General features: G+C 37.9%; 1 protein-coding gene across 2 annotated transcripts in view; it reads right to left on the minus strand.

Moving 5' to 3' along the window:
- Window positions 1–27,902, minus strand: part of LOC136863973 (titin) — a 982,878-nt gene that overhangs the window by 165,834 nt on the left and 789,142 nt on the right. For both annotated transcript variants that reach the window (XM_067140442.2, XM_067140441.2), the window contains 3 exons: window positions 26,426–26,617; window positions 25,928–26,111; window positions 13,795–13,937 (listed from right to left, as the gene is read on the minus strand). In XM_067140442.2, coding sequence (XP_066996543.2) covers window positions 13,795–13,937; window positions 25,928–26,111; window positions 26,426–26,617 — 519 coding nt within the window. The remainder of the gene's footprint in view (window positions 1–13,794; window positions 13,938–25,927; window positions 26,112–26,425; window positions 26,618–27,902) is intronic.

Consider the following 27,902-nt stretch of genomic DNA (forward strand, 5'->3'; position numbering starts at 1 on the left):
GTTTTAAATATATTGAATAATTTGGATTCCAATATAAAATTCACTTTAGAAGAAGAAGTTGAAAAATCACTGAATTTTCTGGACATAGTCACAACAAGAGAAGAAAAAGGATTTTCTTTCAAAATACACAGAAAATCCACTTTCACACTGACCACTATCAAGAACAACTTGTTACACCCTGAGGCACAGAAAAGATCAGCATATTATAGTTACGTTAACAGAGCGTTTAGTATTCCTTTATCCAAATCTGAAAGGAATAAAGAACTGTTGTTTATCCGACAACAAGCCCTCTTGAATGGTTTCAACAATAACATGATTGATAAAATAATTAATAAATTTTCAGAGAAGCAACAATCTAAATTAGCATTCGAACCTAGTAAAACTGAAAAATATATCAAGTTCACATATAATAATCCAAACATTCATGTAATAACAAATTTATTCAAGAGAAAAAATTTCAAAATTGCATTTTCCACCAATAACAACATGAAACATAGTATTTTCAACCATGATACGATAAATCTCTCGGAAAAAGATAAATTTTTTGATTCCGGTATATATAAACTCACATGCTTTGAATGTAAGTGAACCGTGTGTTTGGTCTCCTCCCGCCTTAAAGGACTTGGTTCCTGTGCTGTGCTCCTAGCGAGCTCATTGAAAATTTACTACCATCATTGTGCGTATTTCTGAATGTCCTAGGCATTGATTGTGTAATAAATGTGTCTCTCCCTGTTCCTCACTTATGGCTCCATGGACAAGGAATTCTTTCCGTCCTGGGGCGTCCCTCCGTATTTGCATTTCTTTCGTATGTCGATCGTCTGCCATGCTCCCTCGCGTGTACTTACCCCCTCCCGGCTTCTCCGAGAGAGGGGCGTGATGACGTTGGTATCGGGACCTACCCCTCCCGGCGAGCCAGTGTGCCTCGCCGGGCGGTGGTCCGTCTCACTTACCTGCTGCTCTTTGTGGAGAGCACTACTCTTGGGTCGAACCAAGCACCGTGAGAGGGGCATGGGAGGTAAGATCTACTAGCTTGCTATGTGTTGGTAGGATGATGGGAGGAACTAGGAACTTGTACAGTTATGTAACGCCATGTATCTGGTTGTAATTGATCAGGAACGGCTTGGTGCCGAGATATTTTGTGAAAGTAACGTAAAGTAACTTAAGGTGTTGTACCTTTCTTGTAACATGAAAGAAAGGTTCCAGAATGTTCTGGACGTGTAGTTTAGGGAGTATGCGTGTCATTGTGAGTTCACTGATAGAAGAGTTTTCCTTACCTTGTAACTGGCGAGCTGTATATACGTTGTAGCGCTGTAGTGATTAGTAAGACTTTATTTGGTACAAGGTGCGCAGCTTACGTTATGTTAAACCTTTTATGAGAAGAGTGGAATTCCTCTTATACTTTACAAGGATGAGAAATGGAAACGGGTTAAAACCCTTCTTTAGTTATGTTATGTTGATTTTCGTGCGCTTCCGAATTGGTTTGTTTTACATTGTCTATGAATAAAGTTGTTGTCAAGCTGTTTGAATTGGGACTTGACATTATCCTCTGGGTTGGACCTTACTTTTATATCCAGATCCCTGGCCCGCTCTCCTTTGGGTCATCCTGCCGGGGGTACGGCACAGTGGTGGTAGCAGAGCGTGGTTCGATCTGGATTTCCTTTTTTTTCATTTACTTGCGAAATGTGAGCTCCCAGAGCTCTCTCGTCTCGGTGCTTGTAATTTTGCCTTGTGTGTTGTATCATTTACACGATGTCTGCTCGCGACATTATTTATCCGGGAGCTTTGCGGAAGGAGGAATTGCTGTATGAGTTAGCAATACGTAATTTGGAATCGAAAGGGACAGTTAAGGCCGATGAACTCTTGTTGAGGAACAATTTACATCGGAATGTCTCAGCGCCCTGTTATACCGAAAGCGAGGTCACGAGTTCGGTATCCCTTATTGAGACTAACCTCTCTGATATCGCCTCAGTGATGGATTTTCTGGAGAGCGACGTCGCTTCGCCCCATCAACTTAAGAGAGTGCAGGGTCGTTTGATGCATTATGTTCATCGTGTAGGTGATTTGCTGTCATTAGAATTGAAGGAGGAGGTGTTAAATCAGGTTCAGGATTTACAGGTCAAATCTTCTACGCTTTTAGAGAAAGTTGAGACTTGGCTAGCTGACCCGTCCATCAAGACTAAGCCAGTGTTACCTTCCACTGCGGCGGTGGTAGGCGAGTTAAACCAACCCACTCCTGACCTTGGGCCTGACGGGCAGCGAACTTCCCTCGAGCCGCATTTCTCATCTTTAGAGCGTTCTTCAAAACAGACTACGAGGCAACAGCCACCTTTGTCGCCGCAGGTTTCACCATTTTCGAGTATTCCTCACCCATTGAATAACATGCTGAAGGACAGCCCGCGCTACTCAGTGAATTCGGCGAGTGATGTGGTTGCATTTCTTCGTTTTCTTGTCGAATTCTTGGATCACGCTCAAGTATTTGGGTTGACGCATGCACAAATTTTACAGGTGATCTATCCGCATACTGTTGGAGTTCTTTCTGATAAGATTGTTAATGCTATATCGGAACAATTATCGTTGCATCAGTTTCATGCCCATATACTAACTCACTTTATCCCCGCTAGGGCTCTTCATTCTTTGGTGCAACAATTCTACTTTCGTGTGCAACGTTTCAATGAGACCTTATCAGAATTTATTTCTGACATTAAATTTTATGCCAGGGTATTCGCACTTGATTATACGGAGGAGCAGGTGGTTTCGACTATCGTGGAAGGAATTACTCCGTCGTATCGTTCTTGCTTGTGTTTTGTGTCTCAGCCTCGTAACCTTGCCGAGTTGGAAGCTATGGTCGTCTCGGCGGAGGGCTTTCGACATGCCGACTCGCTTCGCGATCCTGGTCTTTCTTCTGGCCGGGGTGTATCTGAGCGTGCTGTTACTCGTAAACCCGCCCCGTTAAAAATATGTTTTGGCTGCGGCGCGTCTGATCATCTCCGTAATAAGTGCCCTTCTCGATCTCTTCAGGCACAAGGGCCTAGCCGTGGTTCGAGTACCCAGGGGCCGCCTAGGGTTTCGAAGGTTGTATGTTTTCGCTGTGGGACCCCGGGTCATGTAGCGAGGGATTGCACGAAAGGGCCGAAAGGTATCTGACTAGACCGGCAAAAGGCCAGGGACAGGCTCATTAATTCGCCGTCGCCTAGTCAAAATCATCGTACGACTCCAGGTGAACGTTTGTCATCCTGTCCTGCCGAATGTTTGCAGATAACGACCGAGAATAAGGGGGTAGCTCCATTTGTCAAGGCCGAGATTAATAATGAGCCAGTGACGGCACTCTTAGATACTGGAAGTGTTGTTTCCTTTGTAAGCGAGAAGTGGTTTGGTCTGCATAAATCTGTGTGTAAATTTCCCGTCGTCCACCCGGTTTCCTTTTCCTGTGTGGCTGCTAATTCTTCTAGAGTTGAAGTCTTGGGAGTTGTGAAGTGTAAGATTCGTGTTGCTAATTTTTCGTGGAAATTTCCGTTGTATGTGGCCAAAGATTTACCGTGTCCTGTAATCTTTGGATCTGATTTTTTCGCTTACTCAGGCTTGGTTTTGGATATACAGGAAGGGTCCTGCTGGTTCAAATTTTGTCGTGATGTTCGGATTCCTGTATTGCGGTCTAACTCGAGTTCTTCTTTTGCCGTGGTGCCCTCTGAGGACGAAAAGGGCTCCGATCTTAGCCATTTGCCCGAGGATCAGGCCAAGAGCATTAGGGAGTTGTGTGATGCCTTTCCCGAGGTTCTGACGGAAAAATTGGGGATGACTAACTTGTTGGAGTACAAGATAGAGGTCTCAGATTCTATTCCTGTTAGGAGTCCGCCCTATCGTCTTTCTCCCCCAAAAATGCGAGCATTGAAGGAGATCATCGATAACATGTTGCAGGAGGGAATAATTCGGCCTTCCACGTCCGCTTACTCCTCACCCATATTTCTCGTGCCTAAGCCTCAGGGAGGTTACCGTCCAGTTTTGGATTATAGGTCATTGAATAAGAAGGTGATATTGCAATCTGTTCCGCTCCCAGACTTGCATTCCTGTTTTTCGTGGTTCAGAAAGGCTAGGTATTTTACCGTCCTGGATTTAAACCAGGCATATTATCAAATCCCTTTGGCAGAGGAGTCCCGTCATTTGACAGCCTTCGCAACCGACTGGAACCTCTACGAATTTTGTCGGTTGCCCTTTGGCATTTCCACTGGCGCTGCGGTGCTTAGTAGGCTTCTAGATCAGTTGTTTTCGGATATTAAATTCAGTTATCTTTATCATTACCTCGACGATGTCGTCATCTATTCGGAAACCTTTGAGGAGCACCTTGACCACCTGCGCGAAGTGTTGTCTAGATTGCGTAACGCTGGCCTGACGGTTAAATTGTCGAAGGTTTCCTTTGCAAAGCCGCAGATGTCCTTTTTAGGCCATATAGTGTCATCTAATGGAGTTTCAGTCGACCAGTCTCGCACCCGGGCCATTGATGAGTTCAGACCCCCACAGGACGTTAAAGGCGTCGCCCGCTTCATCGGGATGGTAAACTTCTTCCGTAAGTTTATCCCTAACCTTGCTAAGCGTGCTGGGCCTCTTAACGCCCTCCGGCGTAAAGGGGTGAAGTTTGAATGGGGTACTTCACAACAAGCAGCCTTCGAGGATCTGAAGTTGGCTATAACTAATGCTCCCATACTTGCGATGCCCGATTTTTCCAAAACCTTCATTGTTCAGACCGATGCTTCAGCCTCGGCGGTTGCAGCTGTCTTAATGCAGGAATCCGACCTGGGCCGGCGACCTGTTGCTTACGCTTCCAGGACCTTGACTCCTCTTGAAAGTAAATATTCAGTCTATGAGTTAGAGGGTTTGGCTGTGTTGTTTGCCCTAGAGAGGTTTCGAATGTATTTAGAACATGTAAAATTCGAGCTTGAAACCGATAACCAAGCGTTGAGCTGGGTCCTGGGTAAACCTAGGAAAACGGGCCGTCTAGCTCGGTGGGCCATAAGAATATCGGCGTTTCAGTTCGATGTACGGCACATTCGAGGCTCGGACAATGTTGTGGCCGATTCGCTTAGCCGCATGTTCACTGGTCAGCCTATTCAGGATGATGACTCTTCTGACCCTGAGGTCCTAACTTCTTTACCCCTGGCTGGAGCGATCTTGACTGATGCCCCGTTGTTATACCATGATCTTGCAAAATTCCAAGTGGAAGATCCTATCTTAGGGCCTATTGTCCAGCAGTTGAAAGAAGGCAAGATTGTTAACCCATATGTGTTAAGAAATGGTGTCCTTTGCTGTCCCTCCCGCTCTGATCACAAGATGAAAGTTGTTGTTCCATCGGTATTAGTACCTATGATATTTAAATATTTCCATGAAACTCCTTTGGCTGGTCATCTGGGAGTGTTTAAGACCAGGGAGAAAATTCGCGAAACCTTTATTTGGAAGGGGCTGGATGCTGAAGTCCGTGAGATGGTCAAAGCGTGTAAGATTTGTAGGATGAGCAAGCCTGCCCTTAATACTCGGGTCGGCCTGTTGTCTTCTACCCAGGCTACGCGACCCATGCAACGTCTATTTATAGATTATGTGGGACCCCTCCCCAAGTCAAGGACGGATGGCAATAGATTTATATTTGTTTGTGTCGACGGCTTCACTCGTTTTTCTTGGTTTTTTCCGACGAGGTTAGCCACGGCAGAGTCCACCATAAGGTGTTTAAAAACCATATTTTCTTCTTTTGGTCCGAGCCAGTACTTGGTGTCCGATAATGCGAGGGCGTTCACGTCGAATTTGTTCAGAAAGTTTTGCTTTAGCCTGTCCATTACGCATGTGACAACGTCCCCGTACCACCCCCAACCCTCTTATGCAGAGAGAGTCAACCGCAATTTGCGGGCCGCTCTCATCGCCTTCCATCATGACGATGTTTTGAGATGGGACACTTCGTTGCCATGGCTGGCTTTCGCATTTAATTCTGCTGTACATGAAGCGCATCAGTTTTCTCCTGTGTCTCTTATGTTCTCCTTCGTTCCCAACTCTCCACTCAGTAATCTCTGGAACATTGATGAACTGTTACCAGAGAGGATTGACCCCCTTAACATCAGGGCAATTTGGAAAAAGGCCAAGGAAAACCTCAAGGTGTCCTATGAGAAGAAGAGAGAACGTTACAATGAGGGGCGCCGACCGACCGATCTCGCTGTAGGAGATAATGTTTTTGTTAAGAATTTCGTGCCTTCCGGGAAGCTCGCTCCTAGATTCCGAGGACCGTATGAAATTATTGATTTCTTAACGCCGGTCACCTTGTTGGTAAAGGATCCGGAGACGGAGAGAGTCTTCCGAGTTCATCTTTCGCAAGTAAAGCCTGCTTAGCGTTTCAGCTACGGGTACCTTGGTTTCATGTGGTATGAAGCTTTAACTTGGTTATCCGGAGAGTTTTGACTCATTTCCATTCTTGTCGGAGATATGCTCTTCCCTTAGTTAGTTTAAGTTTGTTCTTCCCTTTTTAAGAAAAACAAATCTGGATGTATTATTTATTTATTATGAATGATTTAATGTGAGTCCTCCCGGAGTCCTATCGCACCCGTACTGCTCCCATGCCCCCCGGTCCGGTCCCCTACACTGCATTGGCCCCCTGTACCCTGTACCGGTGGATGGATATCTTTCGACATCTTTGCTGGCCTTCTGCTTTATTTTACAGTGGACTGGAGTATCCACCTACGCCCACTGCTCCATGAGAAGGGCCCCTCGTGGCTGCGATTCCTGGCGATCATTGACTCCAGCCGCCGTGTCTTACGGCTACCGAGTTCAGAAGGATTGGGATTTCCAGCGTCTGAGTTGCCTAAGGAGGCTCCGAGACGGTCCGCTACTGTGGCCGTTGTCCTGCATGCATGCCGCTCAAGGTTTGGTTGGGTTGTATCCCAGCTATGATGGTTGCCGGCCCTGATGGCCCACCTTTCCCCTGGCGATTGCTGGGGACATCTTCATTGAACTGAATGTTGCCATATCCCGGGATATACTTGTCAAAGACTCGCTACTTCATTGTGGTGTACAGTAAGAAACTAATTTTTGATACAGCAAGAATGTAAAGTCAGGGATAGGCTTGGCAAAGACTCGCTACTTCATTATGGTGTATAGTAAGAAAGTAATTTCAGTGCTAATCTTGGCAAGAACTCGCTATTTCATTTAATGTACAGCAAGAATGTAAATTCAGAGATAATCTTGGACTCACTACGTCATTTTGGTGACCAGCAAGAGTATTAATTTTATATATTATCTGGGCAAAGACTTGTTTCTTCATTTTTATGTGCAGCAAGATGTTACTTTTGTATATAGTTATTTATTGTAAAGCAAGAACACTATTGTATATCCAGCAAGTATTCAAGATAATGAACTTTATGCGGCTGATCCTTATGGAAGGAAAACACTTTGGTCAACCCTGGGTTGGTGTTTTGGGGGGGAGGTCTGAACCGTGTGTTTGGTCTCCTCCCGCCTTAAAGGACTTGGTTCCTGTGCTGTGCTCCTAGCGAGCTCATTGAAAATTTACTACCATCATTGTGCGTATTTCTGAATGTCCTAGGCATTGATTGTGTAATAAATGTGTCTCTCCCTGTTCCTCACTTATGGCTCCATGGACAAGGAATTCTTTCCGTCCTGGGGCGTCCCTCCGTATTTGCATTTCTTTCGTATGTCGATCGTCTGCCATGCTCCCTCGCGTGTACTTACCCCCTCCCGGCTTCTCCGAGAGAGGGGCGTGATGACGTTGGTATCGGGACCTACCCCTCCCGGCGAGCCAGTGTGCCTCGCCGGGCGGTGGTCCGTCTCACTTACCTGCTGCTCTTTGTGGAGAGCACTACTCTTGGGTCGAACCAAGCACCGTGAGAGGGGCATGGGAGGTAAGATCTACTAGCTTGCTATGTGTTGGTAGGATGATGGGAGGAACTAGGAACTTGTACAGTTATGTAACGCCATGTATCTGGTTGTAATTGATCAGGAACGGCTTGGTGCCGAGATATTTTGTGAAAGTAACGTAAAGTAACTTAAGGTGTTGTACCTTTCTTGTAACATGAAAGAAAGGTTCCAGAATGTTCTGGACGTGTAGTTTAGGGAGTATGCGTGTCATTGTGAGTTCACTGATAGAAGAGTTTTCCTTACCTTGTAACTGGCGAGCTGTATATACGTTGTAGCGCTGTAGTGATTAGTAAGACTTTATTTGGTACAAGGTGCGCAGCTTACGTTATGTTAAACCTTTTATGAGAAGAGTGGAATTCCTCTTATACTTTACAAGGATGAGAAATGGAAACGGGTTAAAACCCTTCTTTAGTTATGTTATGTTGATTTTCGTGCGCTTCCGAATTGGTTTGTTTTACATTGTCTATGAATAAAGTTGTTGTCAAGCTGTTTGAATTGGGACTTGACATTATCCTCTGGGTTGGACCTTACTTTTATATCCAGATCCCTGGCCCGCTCTCCTTTGGGTCATCCTGCCGGGGGTACGGCACAGTAAGAATACATACATAGGACAATCTGGCCGCAATTTTAAAGTTAGATATTTGGAACATGTGAATGCTGAAAAACATAGAAGATTCTCAGCAATGGGATCACACATGACTGCCACAGGTCATAAATTTACCAACATAGAACAAGACCTGACCATCATAAAAAAGTTAAAAAAGGGCAGCTTAATGAACACATATGAAGACCTGTACATTCATTTAGACCAACTTGTAAAGAAAAATGATAACCTTAATGAGGCTGTAGAATATAAGAATCCATTATTTTATCAAATTCTAGTATATTTGAAAATGCTTGAGAAGGATCAAGAAAAAAGAATTGGAATTTCTCCACCTACAGATAGCCCTACAACTTATTCCTCCTCAGTTGAAACTATAGGTGACAGCAAGGAAGTTCTTGACACACCTATATCCCCCGCTCCTCCACCTCCTCAGGTGCAAGAGCAAGGAAGAACGCATCATCAATATTACACCCGGCGCAAAACTGTGAAAGAATGACAGGAGTTACTGTTCCAAAGGAAAGCAGGCTTAATAAGATTTGACAACTAGGGATTAGTTATATTTTCATCTACATTAATAATAAGAGCCGCACTGTGATATCAGGATTTCTTCATTTCGATAATTACTTATAAATTGTATAATTTTTCATTTATAAATTGATCATTTTTCATGAATTATTAAGAAAAGAATATTTATTAGGACAATTTCTCTATGGAATATTGTACAAGTGTTTCCTTGACGACTGCTTTCTATTGTAGAAATAATTTATATATTTTCTCTTGAGTTATTTGTTTGTTTTAATCTTGTCAATCTTATGTTAATTTTAAGGACACTTCCTCTAAAGCATTACTTTGTCAATTTTATATATTTTTCATCTAAACAGTGTTATGTGGCTGAAGATGTTGATAATATACGAAACATGTACCACTTTTGACCTTTAAAATTGCCTTAAGCAATCATTGTATCGACTAGGTGGAAAATAAATAAATACTTAATTGTGAACATAGCTAATGACGATAGCCTCTCCTGACCTTGTGGCTCAGTGTTGAAAAAGAACGTTCTGCAGAGGATGTAGTAGCAGGAATTGTTGCTAAATTTTGATGAGCTTGAAAATTTCTGACAAACCCATGTACAATTTATTAGTATGCATAAACTGCATGAAGTCTGAAACACTTTTCTCTTTAAAATCAGAAGATGAATACATCACACTTAATTTGGTTTTTAAGCGAACAATGTCAAAAATGACCCATAGGTCTTTTCTAGGGCAGTAACATCACTATCTGGATACCTATTTCTGTGCTTCTCAAACAAATCACAATCCAACAGCGAGAAGAACACAAATTTCTTCATGCATTTAAAACGCTTTCCTATTTGGACAAGTACATTGTCAATAATTTAATTGAATAGACATTTCTATTTTGATTTTTCTGGTTCATCACTAATTCTTCGATTTTTAGAGCACGGCTGTTCTCCATAAACATCAATTTCAGTGTCAACATGTCCATACAAACTATCAAAATCTTCATCTCTCATAGACTGAATACTTAAAAAGAGCTTCTCAACCTTCTTGCCACAGTACTGAATATCCAGACTTTCTGATTGTAAAATATTGAACACAGTATCGGAGAATGAAAAAATCTTGGAGAACACTGCCAGAAGAAATCTAGTGTTGAACTGAAGTAAGAAGAACAAAAATCCTTGTCAATGAATATTGAATTTTCATGACCACATTGTAATCGAAAGCGACTTTCAACCTATTAGGTCGTGTTACGTACATTTAGTACGTGATGAAGAGATGTTAAGTACAGAACAAAAATGGCCAACCAGACACCAGTGGGAGGTTGTGGGTTCGGATCCCACTGGTATCTGGTTGGCCATTTTCGTTCTGTACTTAACATCTCTTCATCACGTACTAAATGTACGTAACACGACCTAATAGGTTGAAAGTCGCTTTCGATCAAAAATCCTTGTGCTTTCAATGCAGTGTCTTCATCCCAGTCATCTGAAGTATCCTGTACATGTTGAAAGAATTTCACCAGCGTATCAAAACATTCCTTCACAGTATTAATAAGATGTGAAGCAAAATTCCATCTCGTTGGTGCTACTGTTGGAAACTTCTTCTGAACAAAATCTCGAAGAGCAGCTGTTCTCTTTGTAGACTTTGAAAAAAAAAAACAGCAAGTGCTGACATTGTTTGGAAGATAATTGTACATTCTTTGATTTTTGAAGCAGACTGCTGTAGTGTTAAATTTGATAGGTGGCTATAACAATGCACAAATCGCATATGGATACTGGTCATGAAGTAGTTTATTAAGCCCATTCACATGACCGGCTAAGACAGCAGCACCATCATATGTTTGAGCCACAATCTTTTTCTCACAACTGAACTCTTAAAATAGCACGAACATGATTTAAGAGGTGCTCCAGCAGTGCGATCTTTACTAACGTCAGAAAAACCAAGAAACCTCTCTTGAATTTCACCACTTTCATCTACAAAACGGAGTAAAGTAGAGAGTTGTGACATTAATAATATCGGACATTTCGTCCAACATTATTGCCACAAAAGTTGTTTGTTTAAGCTCCTCCTTTATTTTTCTCACAATTACTGAACTTACTTCTGCTATTAAATCATTCTGGATTGCAGACGACGTCCTTCTAAAAATGATGGAGTCTTTCAGATGAGTTGCCAGAAGAGGATCATATTCACTTATAATTTGTAGAAGTTTGATGTAATTCCCTCTGTTTACGGAAGTTGCAGACTCGTCATGTCCGTCATGTTTTGCTAAAAAAACACACTGCATCGATCAGTCGTTTAAGTATGTAATGATTTTTCTTTACCTTTTTATTATGAAGTTGGTCACTGATGCGTTTCTGTTCCTCCAGTTGTTGGTCGATCCTTGTATGCCCAAAGCTATTTAACTGCAAGAAACACTTCATATGGTTTGCAGATTTCTCATGTCTTGTAATGAACAGTGTCAAGGTGTTCAAATTGTCAAAGCCACTTTTACACCATACACCGTTATCAGCAGAAAATAGTAAACACGGCCAGCAAAACAGTCTGTCAACCAGTGCATATTATTATATTGAGATACAGAGAACGAACGTACGTATTCTCTATTTTTCTCCCTGTGCTGTGTCTTTAAATCTGGCAGCGCCGAACAGGGCCTCCCATTCTTAATAATGTCTGTTTTCTCTTGGATAGTCCTCCGAGAAAATGGATTTGATAAGAAGCTCTCAATAATGCACAGTTCGGAACCCATTGGAGCACATCAAATCATTCAGAACAGATGATCAGGAACTTACAGTACACTACTCACTGACACAACACACTAGATCTGTAGCTCTCAGACCAGAACTTCCAACTACACATTATAAACGTGACAGCTTGCAACCGGCCTTGGAGAGAAGAAACCTGCGCGCGCATACATTTCTCGCTGTGTCGACAGCTGCGCTGTAGCTCCTAAGACATGAGCAAGCCTTGCTGGACTCGCCAAGATATATGCAATATGCGATTTGTAAATTGCAGATCTATTACAGATACGGTACATATTGTAATTTTTTTAACTCGCCTGCTTTAGAAAAATATTGCGCTTGCGCAGCAAGCGTAGCATGCTCGGAGAAATCGCCCCTGATCATGACTTATATTGCATATACAGTTCCAGTGCATTCATCCACCTGGTGTTGTAAGAGCCAGAGAATTTTGAATATCAGAATATCTATTTTAAAGGTAAAATTTACTGAAGGTTCAGTGCTTTCTTTTTGCTTGCAAATACATAAGTCAATCAAATATAAATGGGATTTTTGTTCCTGAGATCAACAGTTAGTAGGACTGGACCCATGCTTCTTCTAGTATGCTTGGGTTGGGCCGTTAAAAGTGGGGAGAGCCGGTTGTTATGTATTTCCAACCGCTCTGTCAGTGACACTCACGATGTTGGAGCAACAGGTGCACCTCTCCACTGCGCAAAGTATAATTATAAAATTTCTTGCCCATGAAGGAGTTAAAGCGGCGGAAATTTTCCAGAGACTGACTGCACAGTTCGGTGATCAAACATTGTCGCATTGTGGCATCAAGAGTTCAAGGAAGGACAAGAACGTGTGGAAAATCAGCAACATGATCGCCGTCCTCAGACCAGTATTATGGACAAAAACATTCATGCGGTTTGAGATATTCTGAAGATGATCGACAGGGGAGAATATCAGAAATTGTAAAACAGGTCGGAATAAGTTATGGGGGCTATCAAGTGATCATCACAAATGACCTACAGTTCTGTAGAGTGTGTTCCAAATGGGTCCCTTGCCTTTTGACCGAAAATCAGAATTTGAGATTTTTGAAGGTCTGTCAGAATCTTACAGCAAGGTTTGCATTTTTGATGCATTTTTGAATCAGATCATCACCTGTGATGAAACCACTATACTTCTGAATTGGAACAAGCCAGTAACGTGCGGTGGAGGAAAGGGAAGGCAGTCCTGGTGAAAGCCAAGACTCGGCTGTCAGATAGCAAGGTTCTTTCAACCATTTTTTTGACCGGCAAGGTATTTTGCTCATTGATTTTTTGCATGAGCAACGCACAATTAATGCTGCTTAGTACTGCAAGCTGTTGAACAAGGTGAGGGATGCATACCACCGCAAAACACGAGACCAACTGATTCGACATGTGATCCTCCTCCACGGCAATGCCAGGCCCCATTCTTCAGCTCTAAAGGTCTCCAAACTACAGGAAATGCACTGAACTCAGCTTGATCATCCTCCTTCAGCCTGGACCCTGCAATATTCATTTGTTTGGATCACTTAAAAAAGCTCTAGGAGGGCAACGATTTGAAGATGACTAGCGTGGAGGAATTTGTGCGCAAATGGTTCCTGACACAATCAGCTTCATTCTATGATGCTATGATAAATAACCTTCCTTCTTGCTGGAAAAAAATTTATTTCTAAAGGGGGAAACCATGTGGAAAAATAAATTATAACTGCCTTATGTTCTTCACTGAAAGATTAAAAAAAAAATCCTGTTTAAATTTGATTTGCCCTCATATCTGTGCCTATAAAGCATGCAACCCATAAATATACATGAAACTCTTATAAATACTTTATCATTTAGTTATTTCATGTAAGTTAAAATATAAATATTCTTCCTTATAGAAAATACATATTTTTTCATGTTCTGAACAAGATAAATCTTTTTTGATGAACAAGAATGATGCATGTTACAAATATTCAAGAAATTATTGCTATTAATGTAATCATTTGAGATAAAAACTACTTAAAATCTAGTATTCAAATTCACATTCCTACCTTCTTTTGCCTTTCCCTTTGCTCTTCAGCAGCTTTGAGATTTTTTGCAAGTGTATTCAATTCTTCACTAATGACTGTGAATGACTCCAACATTTCTTTGTTTTCATTCAAGACCAGTGTGACCTGTCTGGGTTTCTCTCCACCTACATAAAGAATATAAACTTAAAAACATAGAATGTACAGTAAAATGTGATTGACCAGAGAATGGTTTATAACATACTACATTAACCATCATTTTTCCACATTCTCAACATCTATTGTTTTCTCTTTTCCATGTAAAGAGGTGAAATCTTGTTAAGGTTCAGGGCTTTCCATTTCCATTTCAGATATGTGTAGCTGTAAACCATGAAGCTCTTACATGTACTTCATCATTTAGATATTTCATGTATATTAGAATACAAACTTTCCTCCTTGCAGAAAATAAATATTTGACTCAATTAAGACTCAGGAGTATTTTTGCCATGTCTATAAATAGATATAATACTGTTATGTATAAAAAAATAATATTAAAAACAAGAATTTTTTTTTTTTTTTTTTTTTTTTTTTTTTTTTTTTTTTTTTTTGCTAGTTGCTTTACGTCTCACCGACACAGATAGGTCTTATGGCGACGATGGGACAGGAAAGGGCTAGGAGTGGGAAGGAAGCGGCCGTGGCCTTAATTAAGGTACAGCCCCAGCATTTGCCTGGTGTGAAAATGGGAAACCATGGAAAACCATTTTCAGGGCTGCCGACAGTGGGGTTCGAACCTACTATCTCCCGAATACTATTATGATTGTTGTTGTTATTATTATTATTAATAATAATAATAATAATAATAATAATAATGGAATATATCCTAGAGGTAATTTTGTAGTACAGCAGAAAAAATCTATCCTTACTGAAAAATTATGTGTTTATGGATGATAACCTACAATTAATGTAAAATATAACTGGACAGCAGAACTTAAAGCTCTGAACAGTTGCTTTTTAGGTGCCAAAAATATTTATGATCTATAAAACATAAAATCTCTGGAAAACTGTTGATATGTTAGTGTGATGTTAAACCACTAAAAAATAAAATGTGCACTAATAATTTGCTAATGAATGACACTAATATATGAAGATACCATATTTATTTAATGTTAAGAAAACTATTTGAAAGATGCAAAAATATAAAATAAAAAATTAAAATATAATACAAACTTAAAAATAGGTTCTAACAACAAGAAACTTATTTTTGAGCACAATAAAATACTTTTTTTTTTTACAATTGGCTTTACATTGTACCAACACAGATAGGTCTTATGGCGACAATGGGACAGGAAATGGCAAGGAGTGGGAAGGCAGAAGCTGTGGCCTGTTTTAAGGTACAGCCCCAGCATTTGCCTGGCGTGAAATTGGGAAACCATGGAAAACCATCTTCAGGGTTGCTGACAGTCGGGTTTGAACCCACTATCTCCCGAATACTGGATTCCGGCCACACTTAAGCAACTGCAGCTATACAGCTCGGTGAAAATACTTTTATTCAGGCCTGACTGTCCACGACAAACCTAAATACTTAATCTGAAGTGTATATGTGTTAAGGAAAAGATAGGTTTTTGACTCAATTCTGCTGTCTAATTATAACTTTAAAAATTATCAACCCATAAGAACTTAAGCAAAAACATAAAAGCATCAAGCAAAATGTTTTATAAGCATGAGATAAATGACAATAGCTATTTCCAATTGTCGTAAAACAAGTGTAAACTTGCAGTAAAGCCAATATTATTATTATTATTATTATTATTATTATTATTATTATTATTATTATTATTAAAAGTAAGATCAGCTCTACTTATATAACACAGCTTTTCTATCCACTTCAACTCTCCTCATGGCATGAGGACATGATGACTGCAACACTGTTAGAACATTTACTTTTTGCCCTTGCCTTCTGCAAATAACCTGACAAAAATTCTTGCATCCCAAAACCATCCTTTTCTACCTTTCTCCACTAGTTTCAGTTCAGAATATCATGTAATACAATGTTTAGTGATGAGAGAAGTAATTACAGTTACCTGAGAAATATTTTACTCAATTACAATTACAAATTACTTTTTCAACATGTGATCAGTAAAATTACAATTACTTCACAGAATGACAGTTTTAAGGAAATCACCGACATATTATTTTTCCATGGGGCTGAAATAATACAACAGTTTGCAAGAAAAAAATTACTACATTTTGTGTTTCTTTTAGCATAGAGACATTAAGTGGCTATCATAACTAGGTGAGACTAACCTTGAAACTTTTAAAATTATCTTTTCTCAACATCTTTATTTTAATTAATATCTTTTAGCAGTTCAAATAATTTGCCACTTACTTTACAAATAAAATAATTGGTTCTTAAAATTCTCATCGCTAAGTCTTGACCTCTTTGGGGGAAAGTACATCTTTCCAACTACTGAAAAGATGCCTTACGGGGCCACGTGAAGAAATACCTGCGTTTAATTTTAAGAACATTGTTGAGATAACTATGATGTCTTTGGAAATACTGTAGAGGTAATAAAGTACATCATCCAGAACTGTTGAAGCCACTGGTTCTGCTGCAGAAGAAATGAAAAATTATCACCATTTATCTACCCTCCCCCTCCCTCCCGCTCTCCTGTTTCCACTTCCATGTGATGTATATTAATTTCTAGAATTTAATGATTACTATAACAAACAATAACAATTACTACTGGTCTGCATTTAGGGTAGTAGCCTAGGTGGCAGATTCCCTATCTGCTATTTTCCTAGCCTTTCCTTAAATGATAGCAAAGAAATTGGAAATTTACTGAGAGGTTTTTGGAATACTCTCACATGACAAGATAACAGTCCAACAATATAAAAGAGCTTGCACACATTGGACAGCATAACATTAAAATTTATACCAAGGTTTGACAGAACCTTTCAACCAGTAAATCAACATCTGAACATCTGAACATCTGGAACACTCTAACAACAGTGAAGCACACCACCAGCATAGAATATTGTTCAACAGAAGAGGATGATCTAATGACACCTCAACACTTCTCATTGTTATTTAATCGTTCAACATAGGTTCTCAAGTAGAATTACGACATGAAAGCAACATCCTACTGTGCTAGACATACTATCAACACAGAATATTGCTCAATGGAAGAGGATGGTCTAATGACATTGCAACAGCCCCAATAAGTTGTTCTCTGATAAACTGTTCAACATAGGTGCTCAAGTAGAACTATGACATAAATGTAATGCCTTTCTGATTTAGTTACAAACTAAAAGCTTAGAACTTATTCAATATCTTTTGTATAAGATTATATCAAGCACACATGCCAAGATCCAATATTATGCAAAAATGGCACAGTGTTGGAATGCATTTCTTTACCAAGTTTTTATATAATCAATTTTATCTTTGTTTCCTACTCACTTTCACCATTTTATAAACAATATTTTAAATGTTTACTCATATTCAATATTGACCATGGCTCAAGGCCATCAATATTATTAATTCTACTTGTATTTAAATTAAGTTAGTCATATAATGACTGTTTTTTTTTTTTTTTTTAAATCAAGTTTTTAACTGTATTCAATACTGTAGTAGATTTAAGATCGAATTTTAATCAGGTACCTGGTATGGTTTGAGATAATGCTACAGCTGATGATGCCCCACAGGAAAGGACGAAACATGTACCAGTTCTTATTTTAATGAGGATTTAACTCTAAAATAGTGAGTTATATTAAATAGGTGGAAGAGAAATAAATATCTTACATTTTAAATAAGATTACTTTCAATACGGATTCGGAATGATTTTCATTACTTGTAACATACCACTTTGTCGAGCAGCTCATCTCCTTTCTCCCTAAACTTTGCAATATTTTTGTAATGCTACTCTTTTGTCGGAAATCACCCAGAACAAACAGAGCTGCTTTTCTTTGGATTTTTCCAGTTCTTGAATCTAGTACTCCTGGTGAGGGTCCCATACAATGGAACCATACTCTAGTTGGGGTCTTACCAGAGACTTATATAGCCCTTCCTTTACATCCTTACTATAAACCCTAAACACCCTCATAACCATGTGCAGAGATCTGTACCCTTTATTTGTAATACCATTTATGTGATTACCCCAATGAATACCTTTCTTTATATTAATACCTAGGTACTTACAATGATCCCCAAAAAACCTTTCAGCCCCATCAATGCAGTAATTAGAACTATTAAAACTGAGAGGACTTTCCTATTTGTGAAACTCACAACCTGACTTTTAACCCTAAATTACTAGAATGTAACAATTACAATTTTATTTCAAGAAGTAAAGTAAAAATTACATTTAAAAAATTAATGATTAAAAGTAAAAATTACTAAGAATAATAATTCAGTTATTTACTCAATTATTTCCCAACTCTCACAATATCAAAGGCTTTAGCTAAATCTATTCCAACAGCGTCAACTCAAACTCCGTTGTCTAGTGTACCAATAATATAATGAAAGATGGACAGAATCTGATTATCATAAGAGAATCCAGTCCTAAAACTGTGCTGCTTGTCATTAACCCTCTAGAGTCCAATTACTGTATACAGCACTAGCAAGACACCCATGCTTCGCTACGTTCTATATAAATAATCCACCGAAATTCACGATCTAACTCGTTTTCTGAGAGAATCCGCCAAAATTCATGATCTGATTCATTTTCTCAGAGATTACGGCAAAGTTCCTCCCATTTTTCAATCTTTCTTTCCAGCAATTAATTTCGTACTTCCCGGGCTACATCCAGGTATTCCACCCGGCCAGTTGGGTGTCTAAATCTTTGCTTTCTTTTCCTATAAGCATTTTAATATGGATCAAATCCTTGAGGAGATCCGGTGTGGTGTCGTCTTGGGTGCCTTGGCGGTACTGAACCCGAGGCCGGACTGCAATCATAGTCATTACCCGGCCAGGACCCGTTTCCAGCGCGGTCCGCACATTTTGACAACGGTCCAGAACATTATTATTATTGATGGTCTGGAACCCACAGCAAGATGCAAGACCGCTACTTGGCGGTAAATTATATCCTCTGCCATTGTCATTGCTGAAAATGTGACCAGCAACATCGTCGCGCGTAGGCAAGTGCGTGAGATTTCTTGCGACACGAATGATATACTTCCGTGAATTATTGACCTTACTATAGAGGTGAACAATTGCACGGTCAATATCATTCATATCGTTTATTTCAAATGTGTTTAAATTTTTATTTATATGCCAGGAGAATCTACTGTAATCTATCTTTATGTGCTCCAAAGGAAAAGATGGTTCTTGAAAACAAACCCAGGAAAGATTAAAAATGATCAGTTTATGATCAGAATAAGTACATTATGAACAGTGAAATCAACTGGTCTCAACTCCTTTTTCACCCCACTGCTGTTGAGTTGATTTACCCCCCCCCCCCCCAAAAAAAAAAGAAGGCGTGTTTCCTTATGTTTAAAGTAGATTCCAAATACCAATGTTCACGTCTGTTACCTTTAGTTCTGAGATATAGGTATCCCCATAAAAAGAATTCACTTTTTCACTTCCTTTCCTGCACTCCCTCCCCCTTAACTGAATTTTCTGGAAAAAAAATACTTGTTTCTTTAATAGTAAAAGATCTTCTAAATACCAATTATCATGACTTTAACATCTTCAGTTTTTGAGATATGTGTCCACATAAAAGAATTCAACTCCTTTTCACCCCTGCCCCCCCAAAGTGATTTCACCCAAAAATGCTTTTTTCTTTGTTTTTAAAGGAGATCCAAACATCAATTTTTATGTCTGTAACAACTTTAGTTTTTATTAGATGTAAGTATCCTCATACAATTAATTCAATTAATTTTTTAATTTTTCACCCACCCCCCCTTCCTTCATTGCATTTTCTGAGAATACGTGTTTGTTTAATTTTAAAGCAGATTCCAAATAACAATTTTCACGTCTGCAAAATCTTTCATTTTTGAGATAATATTATCTTCATACAAATAACTCAACTAATTTTTCAATTTCCCTCCTCCCTTTAGGTGGATTTCCAAAAACAAAAACAAAAAAGTATTCCTTTATTTTTAAAGGAAATTCAGAAAACCAAATTTCACATCTGTAACATCTTCAGCTCTTGAGACATCAGTATCCTAATTAAAAGAATTCAACCCCATTTTCAGTCACTTTTACCCCTCACCGTAGTGGTTTTTCAGAAAGCAAAAAAACATGTTTCTTTATTTTCAATAGAGATAAAAAATACTATTTTTCACTTCGGTAACATGGTAAGTTTTTGAGATATACTGTAGAAATTCTCATTTTAAAATTTCACCCCCTTCTTAGTTCCCCTTAAGTGGAGTTTCCAAAAACAAATCACCTATATTTCTTTACATTCACAGGAGATTCCAAATACCAATTTTTACATCTGTAACATTTTACATTTCTGAGATATACTGTAGATACAGTCTTTCTAAAAATTCACTCCAGATTGTCACTTTTGTTTAACCCCCATTAATTGGATTTTCCAAAAACAAAAAAAATTGTGTTTCTTTATTTTCAAAGGAAATCCCAAATACCAATTTTCAGGTCTGTAATATCTTCTGTTTCTGAGATATAAGCATCCTCACTAAAGGCATTCAACCCATTTTTCACCCTTTTCCACCCTTCCTATTGGGATTTTCCAAAAACAAAAAAATATGTGTTTCTTTATTTTTAAAGGAGATTCAAAATACCAATTTTTACATCCATAAACTTTTAAAAAAATTTGAGATATAGATACACTCATTTCAAAAATTCACCCCTTTTTCACCCCCCTCCCATTAAGTGGATTTTCCAAAAACAAAAAATATGTGTTTCTTTATTTTTAAAGGAGATCCCAAACACAAATTTTCAGGTCTGTAATATCTTCAGTTTCTGAGATATAAGTATCCTCATTAAAGGCATTCAACCACTTTTTTACCCCTTTTCAGCCCTCCTATTGGGATTTTCCAAAAACCAAAAAATATGTGTTTCTTTATTTTTAAAGGAGATTCTAAATACCAATTTTTACATCTGTAAACTTTCAAAGTTTTGAGATATAGATAAACTCATTTTTAAAATTCTCCTCCCTTTTCACCCTCCCATTAATTGGATTTTCCAAACTCTAACAAATACATGTTTCTTTATTTTAAAAGAGATCAAAAGTACCAATTTTCAGGTCTGTAATATCTTGAGTTTCTGAGATATAAGTACCAGTATCCTGATTAAAGGCATTCAACCCCTTTTTCACCCCTCCTATTGGGATTTTCTGAAAACAAAAAAAAATACGTATTTCCTTATTTTTAAAGAAGATTCTAAATACCAATTTTTACATCTGTAAACTTTTAAAGTTTTGAGATATAGATACCCTCATTTTAAAATTTCACCCCCTTTTCACCCCCTTAGCGACGGAATATCCAAAAATCCTCTCTTAGCGAGCACCTACATCTTAATATGAATGTATCCCCAAAATTTCATTCCTTTATGTCCAGTAATTTTGGCTCGGCGGTGATGAATCAGTCAGGCAGTCAGTCAGTCAGTCAGTCAGTCAGTCAGTCAGTCAGTCAGTCAGTCAGTCAGGACAAGTTATTTTATATATATAGATTTCCACTTGCTTCCCTGCATGTCCAATTTAAGACCAGGTAAATATTGGAAAACCTATATAAATATATTACAAACCAAATCTGTTCAACATTGTATATTGCCATTCACTCAACTACATCTGTAGCAATATATTTTTCATTGTGTGGTAATTTCAAAAGCATTTGTTTGGATTGAGTCCTGGGTTCCTTCGACAGGCTCCAAAAGTAAATTACATCGCCTACACATCACTTTCCAGATTGAACATAAAGAACAATCATGTTTCCTTGTCCTCTTGGGCATCAATGACATGTACCTTCTCATTGAGACGAGAAATCTCGACATCAGAATCACTACTATCACATAAATGTTAGAAAATATTGTTGCTATGCTAGCCATGGCAAGTGGGTGCCATGTTGCAGCAGAATTTAAACATTATTCCATAGATTGCGGTTCATGCTGCTGCTACTGCCGAAGATGAAAAACAATGAGGAAATTAAATCTGCGGAGGAAAATGTCCCCACAGGAAACGAAGCCCTCAGAGCAGTAAATCAGTTCCAAAAATACATTGATGTTGCTCCCAGTGATGTATCAAGTGATGCTAATAGTTAATTCAGCTACATAGAAAATATTATAATTCATAAAAACAATACACACTCAAGGCAAACAACAATCTAAGACTTTTTCCATAAGAAGTGAGATCGTATTTGCATCTTCACTGCAACTACTTAATGATTTAAAAAAATTGCCAATGAAGTGGTGTCAAAATTGTCCCAAAAATAAACCCCACGGCACTTACGCCCTGGAAAGGGCTTTGGCCTGCCCAGTGACCACTGCTCAGCCTGAAGGCCTGCAGATTACAAGGGGCCGTGTGGTCAGCACGACGCATCCTCTCAGTCGTTATTCTGGGCTTTCGAGTCCGGGGCCAGCATCTCACCATCAGATAGCTTCTCAATTCTAATCACATAGGCTGAGTGGACCTTGAACCAGCCCTCAGGTCGAGAGAAAAATCCCTGACCTGGCCGGAAATCAAACCCGGGGCCTCCGGGCGAGAGGCAGGCACCGCTACCCCTACACCACGAGGCCAGGTCAAAATTGCTTTCCACATATATTAAAACAATTCCCATCTATAGAACTATCCTGCTTATTATGCATTTAGGCCCAAGTCCCTTCAGGAGCGTATTAACAGGGTTTTACAGTATTATTCAGATGAAAGTCTTAAACTTCAGACCTGGGCTCCAATAACATTTGGTCATAGCATTGACCAAAAATAGAGAATCTTCATAGCATATTTTAATGCAATTTGAATTACATTTTCCAAAAAAACTTGCAGTAATTAATGGAACTTCAAAAAAGCCGTGGATCACGAAGGGCATATGGATTTCAAGTCAAAAATGTATATTACTAAGTAGATTAGCACAGCAGAGTTGTGACCTGGATTTTTGTAAGTATGTTAAAAACTACAAATCAATCTATCAAAGAGTTCTCAGAGCAGCTAAGATAATGCACAATAACAAGAAAGTTAAAGAGTTGTGGAATAAATCATGAACCATATGGAATGTAATCAAGGGAGAAACCAACAGACATGCAGTTGGAAATAAAGTTATGCCATAAAAAATTATAAGGGAATACAAATGAATGACCTCATCATTTGGCTAATTATATAAATGATTTCTTTCTATCCCTACCATACAAACCTGAAAATGCAAATAAATCAGATGTATTAACCAGAACTCCCAACCTTTGTACAGAACTCTATGCAACTAACTCCACTAACAGAATTGGAAGTTCTTAAAATCATACAGCCTTTGAAGAATAAAACTTTCACAAGTGTAGATGAAATTCCCACAAAACTCGTTAAAAAATGTGCTCCTTATCTGGTACAGCCTTTAACTTACCTCATTTTCTAGTGGTCAGTTTCTTAATCTCTTAAAAATAGCTAAAGTTATCCCAGTCCTTAAAAGTGGAAACGTACACAATTTACATAATTACATACCAGTATCAATATTTACTGTTATTTCAAAAATATTTGAATGTGCTATGAAAGATCGGCTTACTAAATTTTTAATCAAATATAACTTGTTAAATAATGCACAACACGGGTTCAGAGCTGGCAGAAGTACTATGTCTGCTTTATCACATTTTACACAGTTGGTCGTAAATGCTCTTGATAATGATGAAACTGTGACAGGATTATTTCTTGACCTTTCAAAGATATTTGATACTGTTGATCATGAAATATTGTTGTATAAATTATATCAGACTGGGGTTAGAGGAACTGTTAATGACTGGTTTAGATCATACCTGGATAAACTATCCCAGTTTGTTGAAATTACACATTGTAACAGTAAAGGGCATAATGAGACATATCACTCTCAGGTGAAAAACATAGGTATTCTGCAGGGTAGTATTTTGGGGCCTGTTCTTTTCTTGATCTATGTGAATTATCTTCCTCACAATAATCAAGTAAAAACTGCAATTCTGTATGCTGATGATACAAACATAATTATAAATAATCCTGACCCTATGTCTATAGAAATTGCAGTAAATACAGTCCTGTCTAGGTTAGAATCATGGTTCAGGAAAAATAAGATAACATTGAACCTAAAAAAGGCCCAATACATGGAATTCAAGGCATCTGACTACCATGACAAAACTGAAAGAAAAAAAAGAAAAAAAAATTACAACCTTATATTAAATGCAAATGCAATTGAAAATACAGTAACCACAAAATTTTTAGGTTTTCCATATAGATGAAAAATTAAGATGGGATTGTCATATTAAAAAAATAGGGAAGTCTCTGAGTTCAGTTTGTTTTGCCTTAAGGATTTTGTCTAAAAGTTGTAGTGAAGAATATGTTAGAATAGCATATTTTGGATATTTCCATTCCGTCTTCCCTTATGCTATTTGTCTCTAGGGCTGCTACACATCAAATCTTGATGTTATTTTTCAAATACAGAAACAAGCTATCAGAATCATATCGAGATGTAAAAGGTTAGATCATTGCAAACCATTATTTAAGAGACTAAGGATACTCCCAGTACCAAGCATATACATCATGCAATGCATTCTACATGTGAAAAAAAATATTGATCAGTTCAGAAAGAATTTTGACAATGACAATTACCAGACGCGAACAAGAAATAATATTTTTATCGAGCACAAGAGTAAAACCATTGCCTTGAGACATGTAGACTCTGTTGGAATCAGATTATATAATAAGCTTCCAAATAAGATTAAAAGATATTAGTTCCGTCAGTTATTTACCACAGCTTTAAAAAATCTCCTGCTGCATAGCTGCTTCTATAGTACAGAAGAATACATGATGAAGTGCTGGTAATGATGCTATTACTTATTAAATTGTAAATTTCCTTAATATCTAGTATATAGCCTTAAAAATATGTTGATGTCACAGTGATTATGTACGTATTGTTAACACCATACTCATAGATTTTTGTCCTATAAATATTGATTATTAATATTATTTATTATTTTTTAAAATCGGGATGTGCTATCCTAACATTGAGGTATTTAATGTTCTGGTTTTTTCCCTTTTTCTTCTTTTTTAATGTTCATTATTGTGCATATTTTATTGTTAGTATTAAGAAATCACTCGACAACTCCTATACTGTTGGCATATTTCAAAATATGATATTGTACAGTCTATGGAAGCTGAATAAATGAATGAATGATTAAAAGTTACTGTTATCCACTTTTAATCAAGACTTTCAAAGATTCACTTTGATTCACACTCTTACTTGGTTACAGTAGTGAAGATAATTTAAAAATTCATAAAACTGGAAATAATTTGTTAAAATAAAGTGCCAGGAACAAAAATTTTGTTTTTAAAACTGACGAGTTATATTTTAGCAGAAATGTGTTTCAAGTACCCATAAAATTAACATAAAAGTACAATTTATTATTCTCATTATCCATTTTAATATCATTTGTATCAAAATTTACTCTCTGGTTCTATGGAAATATCACTTTAGCCAAAAACAGTCCATAATTGTCAATAAGATACAATTCTTTTTAACATTTGCGTAGATAATTTCAAACATTCATGGAATTCTAAACAATTCTATGATCAATGAAAATCAGTCATTAACAAAGCTTTGAAATCATCTACTTGATCTGATTTCTCAAATGTTCAGATTTTGTTCAATGGGAAAACAAATTACAAACTCAGATTACTAAAACTGAATTTCTCTCCATCACACGTACTCCTATACATAACAGAACAAAAAAAAAAAAAAAATAACCGACTGAATTGAATGTGAACAAAAACTGAAAATAATAGATGTGTATGTCAGCTGTTGTTGGCACTGTGATATTTGAGATATTGACATTTGTGAAAAAAATCACTATCTTTACTGAAAGCAGGACATTTAAGCTTCCACTGAGCTTTTGTTAGGACAGCGAGATTGTCCCACATAATTTGGGATGTTTGGTCAATTTAGCTGTAATAGATTAATTACTGATAATAAAATGAACCTAAATTAGGTACCATAGTTACCACTAAGAAAATAGCTATTGACTTATGATGAAGAAATTCATACAAAAGAAAAAGCTCACCATATAATTCAACAGCAAGGGTAGATATTTCTTTGATCCTCTCATCCTGCTTTGCTTCTCCTGGTTTAAGGAAGATTTCAACTTCATTCAGTAACTGAGTTGCTTCTTCTGGTAGTCTTACTGTAGTTGACTTTCTAGCAATAGTCACCAAGAGTTTACTTCCTTCACGGAACCATTCCTCAGCCTAGGAAACGATAAAATGCATCAAACAGGACGAAGATTGTCTATTTTTTATCATTCCAGTGGGACAACCTGATATTTCTAACCAAACATTTCCTCCTCAATGCAATGAACTTTTGTACTGTGGAATGAAATAATGTTTTAGCATCTAAACTGTAAAATTATCTGATTTTGGAAAGGAACTAATACTAGAAATGTTCAATAATTCAAAGGCACAGGTTCATTCACGTATTCATCAACTCAATAACCAGCAGAGCATGAAATGAGGAATAATCTAATTGGGGTTCATATATCAGAAAGCATAGAATGGAATCTTACCTCTTCAACTAATGTAAAGTACTTAATGCTCAAGTCGATCAGACGTCTACTTTCTACAACCTGAGCATGAAATGATGACCACCGTGTTTGAAGGAGGTTCAATTCCCTTTCAATGTGAGGAGAAGATCCATGTTCAGACTTTAACATCTGTTCTGCTGTTGTCACAAATGTCTGAATACGAAGCTCCAGCAACTGGAAAGAAAATACCAATGAAAGCAGTTGTACGACTGTGTTGAGAATGCAGCAGCTGTAACATTTATATAAACACTGCAAAGTTTGCTGGAATTTCAAGTACATGCTGAAATAGAGCTCATTTTAATATAACTGAAGATTCTAACACTGAATCTTCTGTTGGTATTGGAACTCTTCACAGGATTTTTGTTTGCAGCACTAAATCAGTTAACCGGAAGTATGCTAAAATCTCTATATTATTTCCATGATCCCAATATAAATATATTGCACTCCTTTCCTCTTCCTGACAGCTCTCTGCAACTTCTTCTTTACTCCAATTTTACATGATAGTAAGACCCAGTGGATCTTTGCCAGCATGCCATCCAGTGAATCGTTCTTACATTACTTGTATCTTTACAAACATAAATCATCAGTGATATGAAGTTAGGAGGGAGGAAAGAAAATGCACAAGAATAATCACAATGGCAAGAGCGTGCATGTCCTATGTTTCTTGTCTTCCTCTATCTGTATTAAACTACAGTAGAACTTGGCTAACTCGAAAGTTTTAAATTCAAATTCATGAATATTTCAAACTCTTCTCGTGGACCCTTGGCATAAGTACACAATGTTAAATATGTGTGTTTAATTTTAATATTGCATTATTTAATTTGAGGTAAAAATGCCAAATTAGAACTTGCATATTAAAAAAAAAAGAGCCATGTTTAACGATGATGGAACGCTGCCTGGGTGGCAGAGAAAACTAGTGTACAATCATGCTACTGCTGGAAACAGAATTGTAGTTGTTGCGAAGTGAAGAAAAGGTTAAGCTAAGAAAAAAAAAGCTTAGAAAAAGACTGCCCTAAATGCAGATCAGTAGTGATTGACTGATTGAAGTCGGGGAATAAGTCGCTACAATCTAGGCCATAAATAATTTTATTCACGCTGAGTGAAATGGTAGTTTAAGCGAAGGCCTAAAATTAATTCTCAAATATTTATGTTATTAGTGGACCTATCAATAAATACTACATAACTATAAAGTTATAGTGTAGTATAGTATAGTAATTATAGTAATTATTTTGAATACAAGATTTTTGTAAGTATCTTGAATACTAGATACTGGCCGCACTTAACCGACTGCAGCTATCGAGCTTGGTTATACATTTTTACCATACCGGCTATGATAACAGAGATATCCATGAATTTGGATTTTTGTTGCTAAGTCCATATCAGTACCGAGTCACAAGAAAATGGGTACACATAATTTTTTTAAAAAGTAGAAAAAGATCACAATATGAAGATAAAGTTG

This window comes from Anabrus simplex, chromosome 2, assembly GCF_040414725.1.
Source record: "Anabrus simplex isolate iqAnaSimp1 chromosome 2, ASM4041472v1, whole genome shotgun sequence".
Taxonomy (NCBI): domain Eukaryota; kingdom Metazoa; phylum Arthropoda; class Insecta; order Orthoptera; family Tettigoniidae; genus Anabrus; species Anabrus simplex.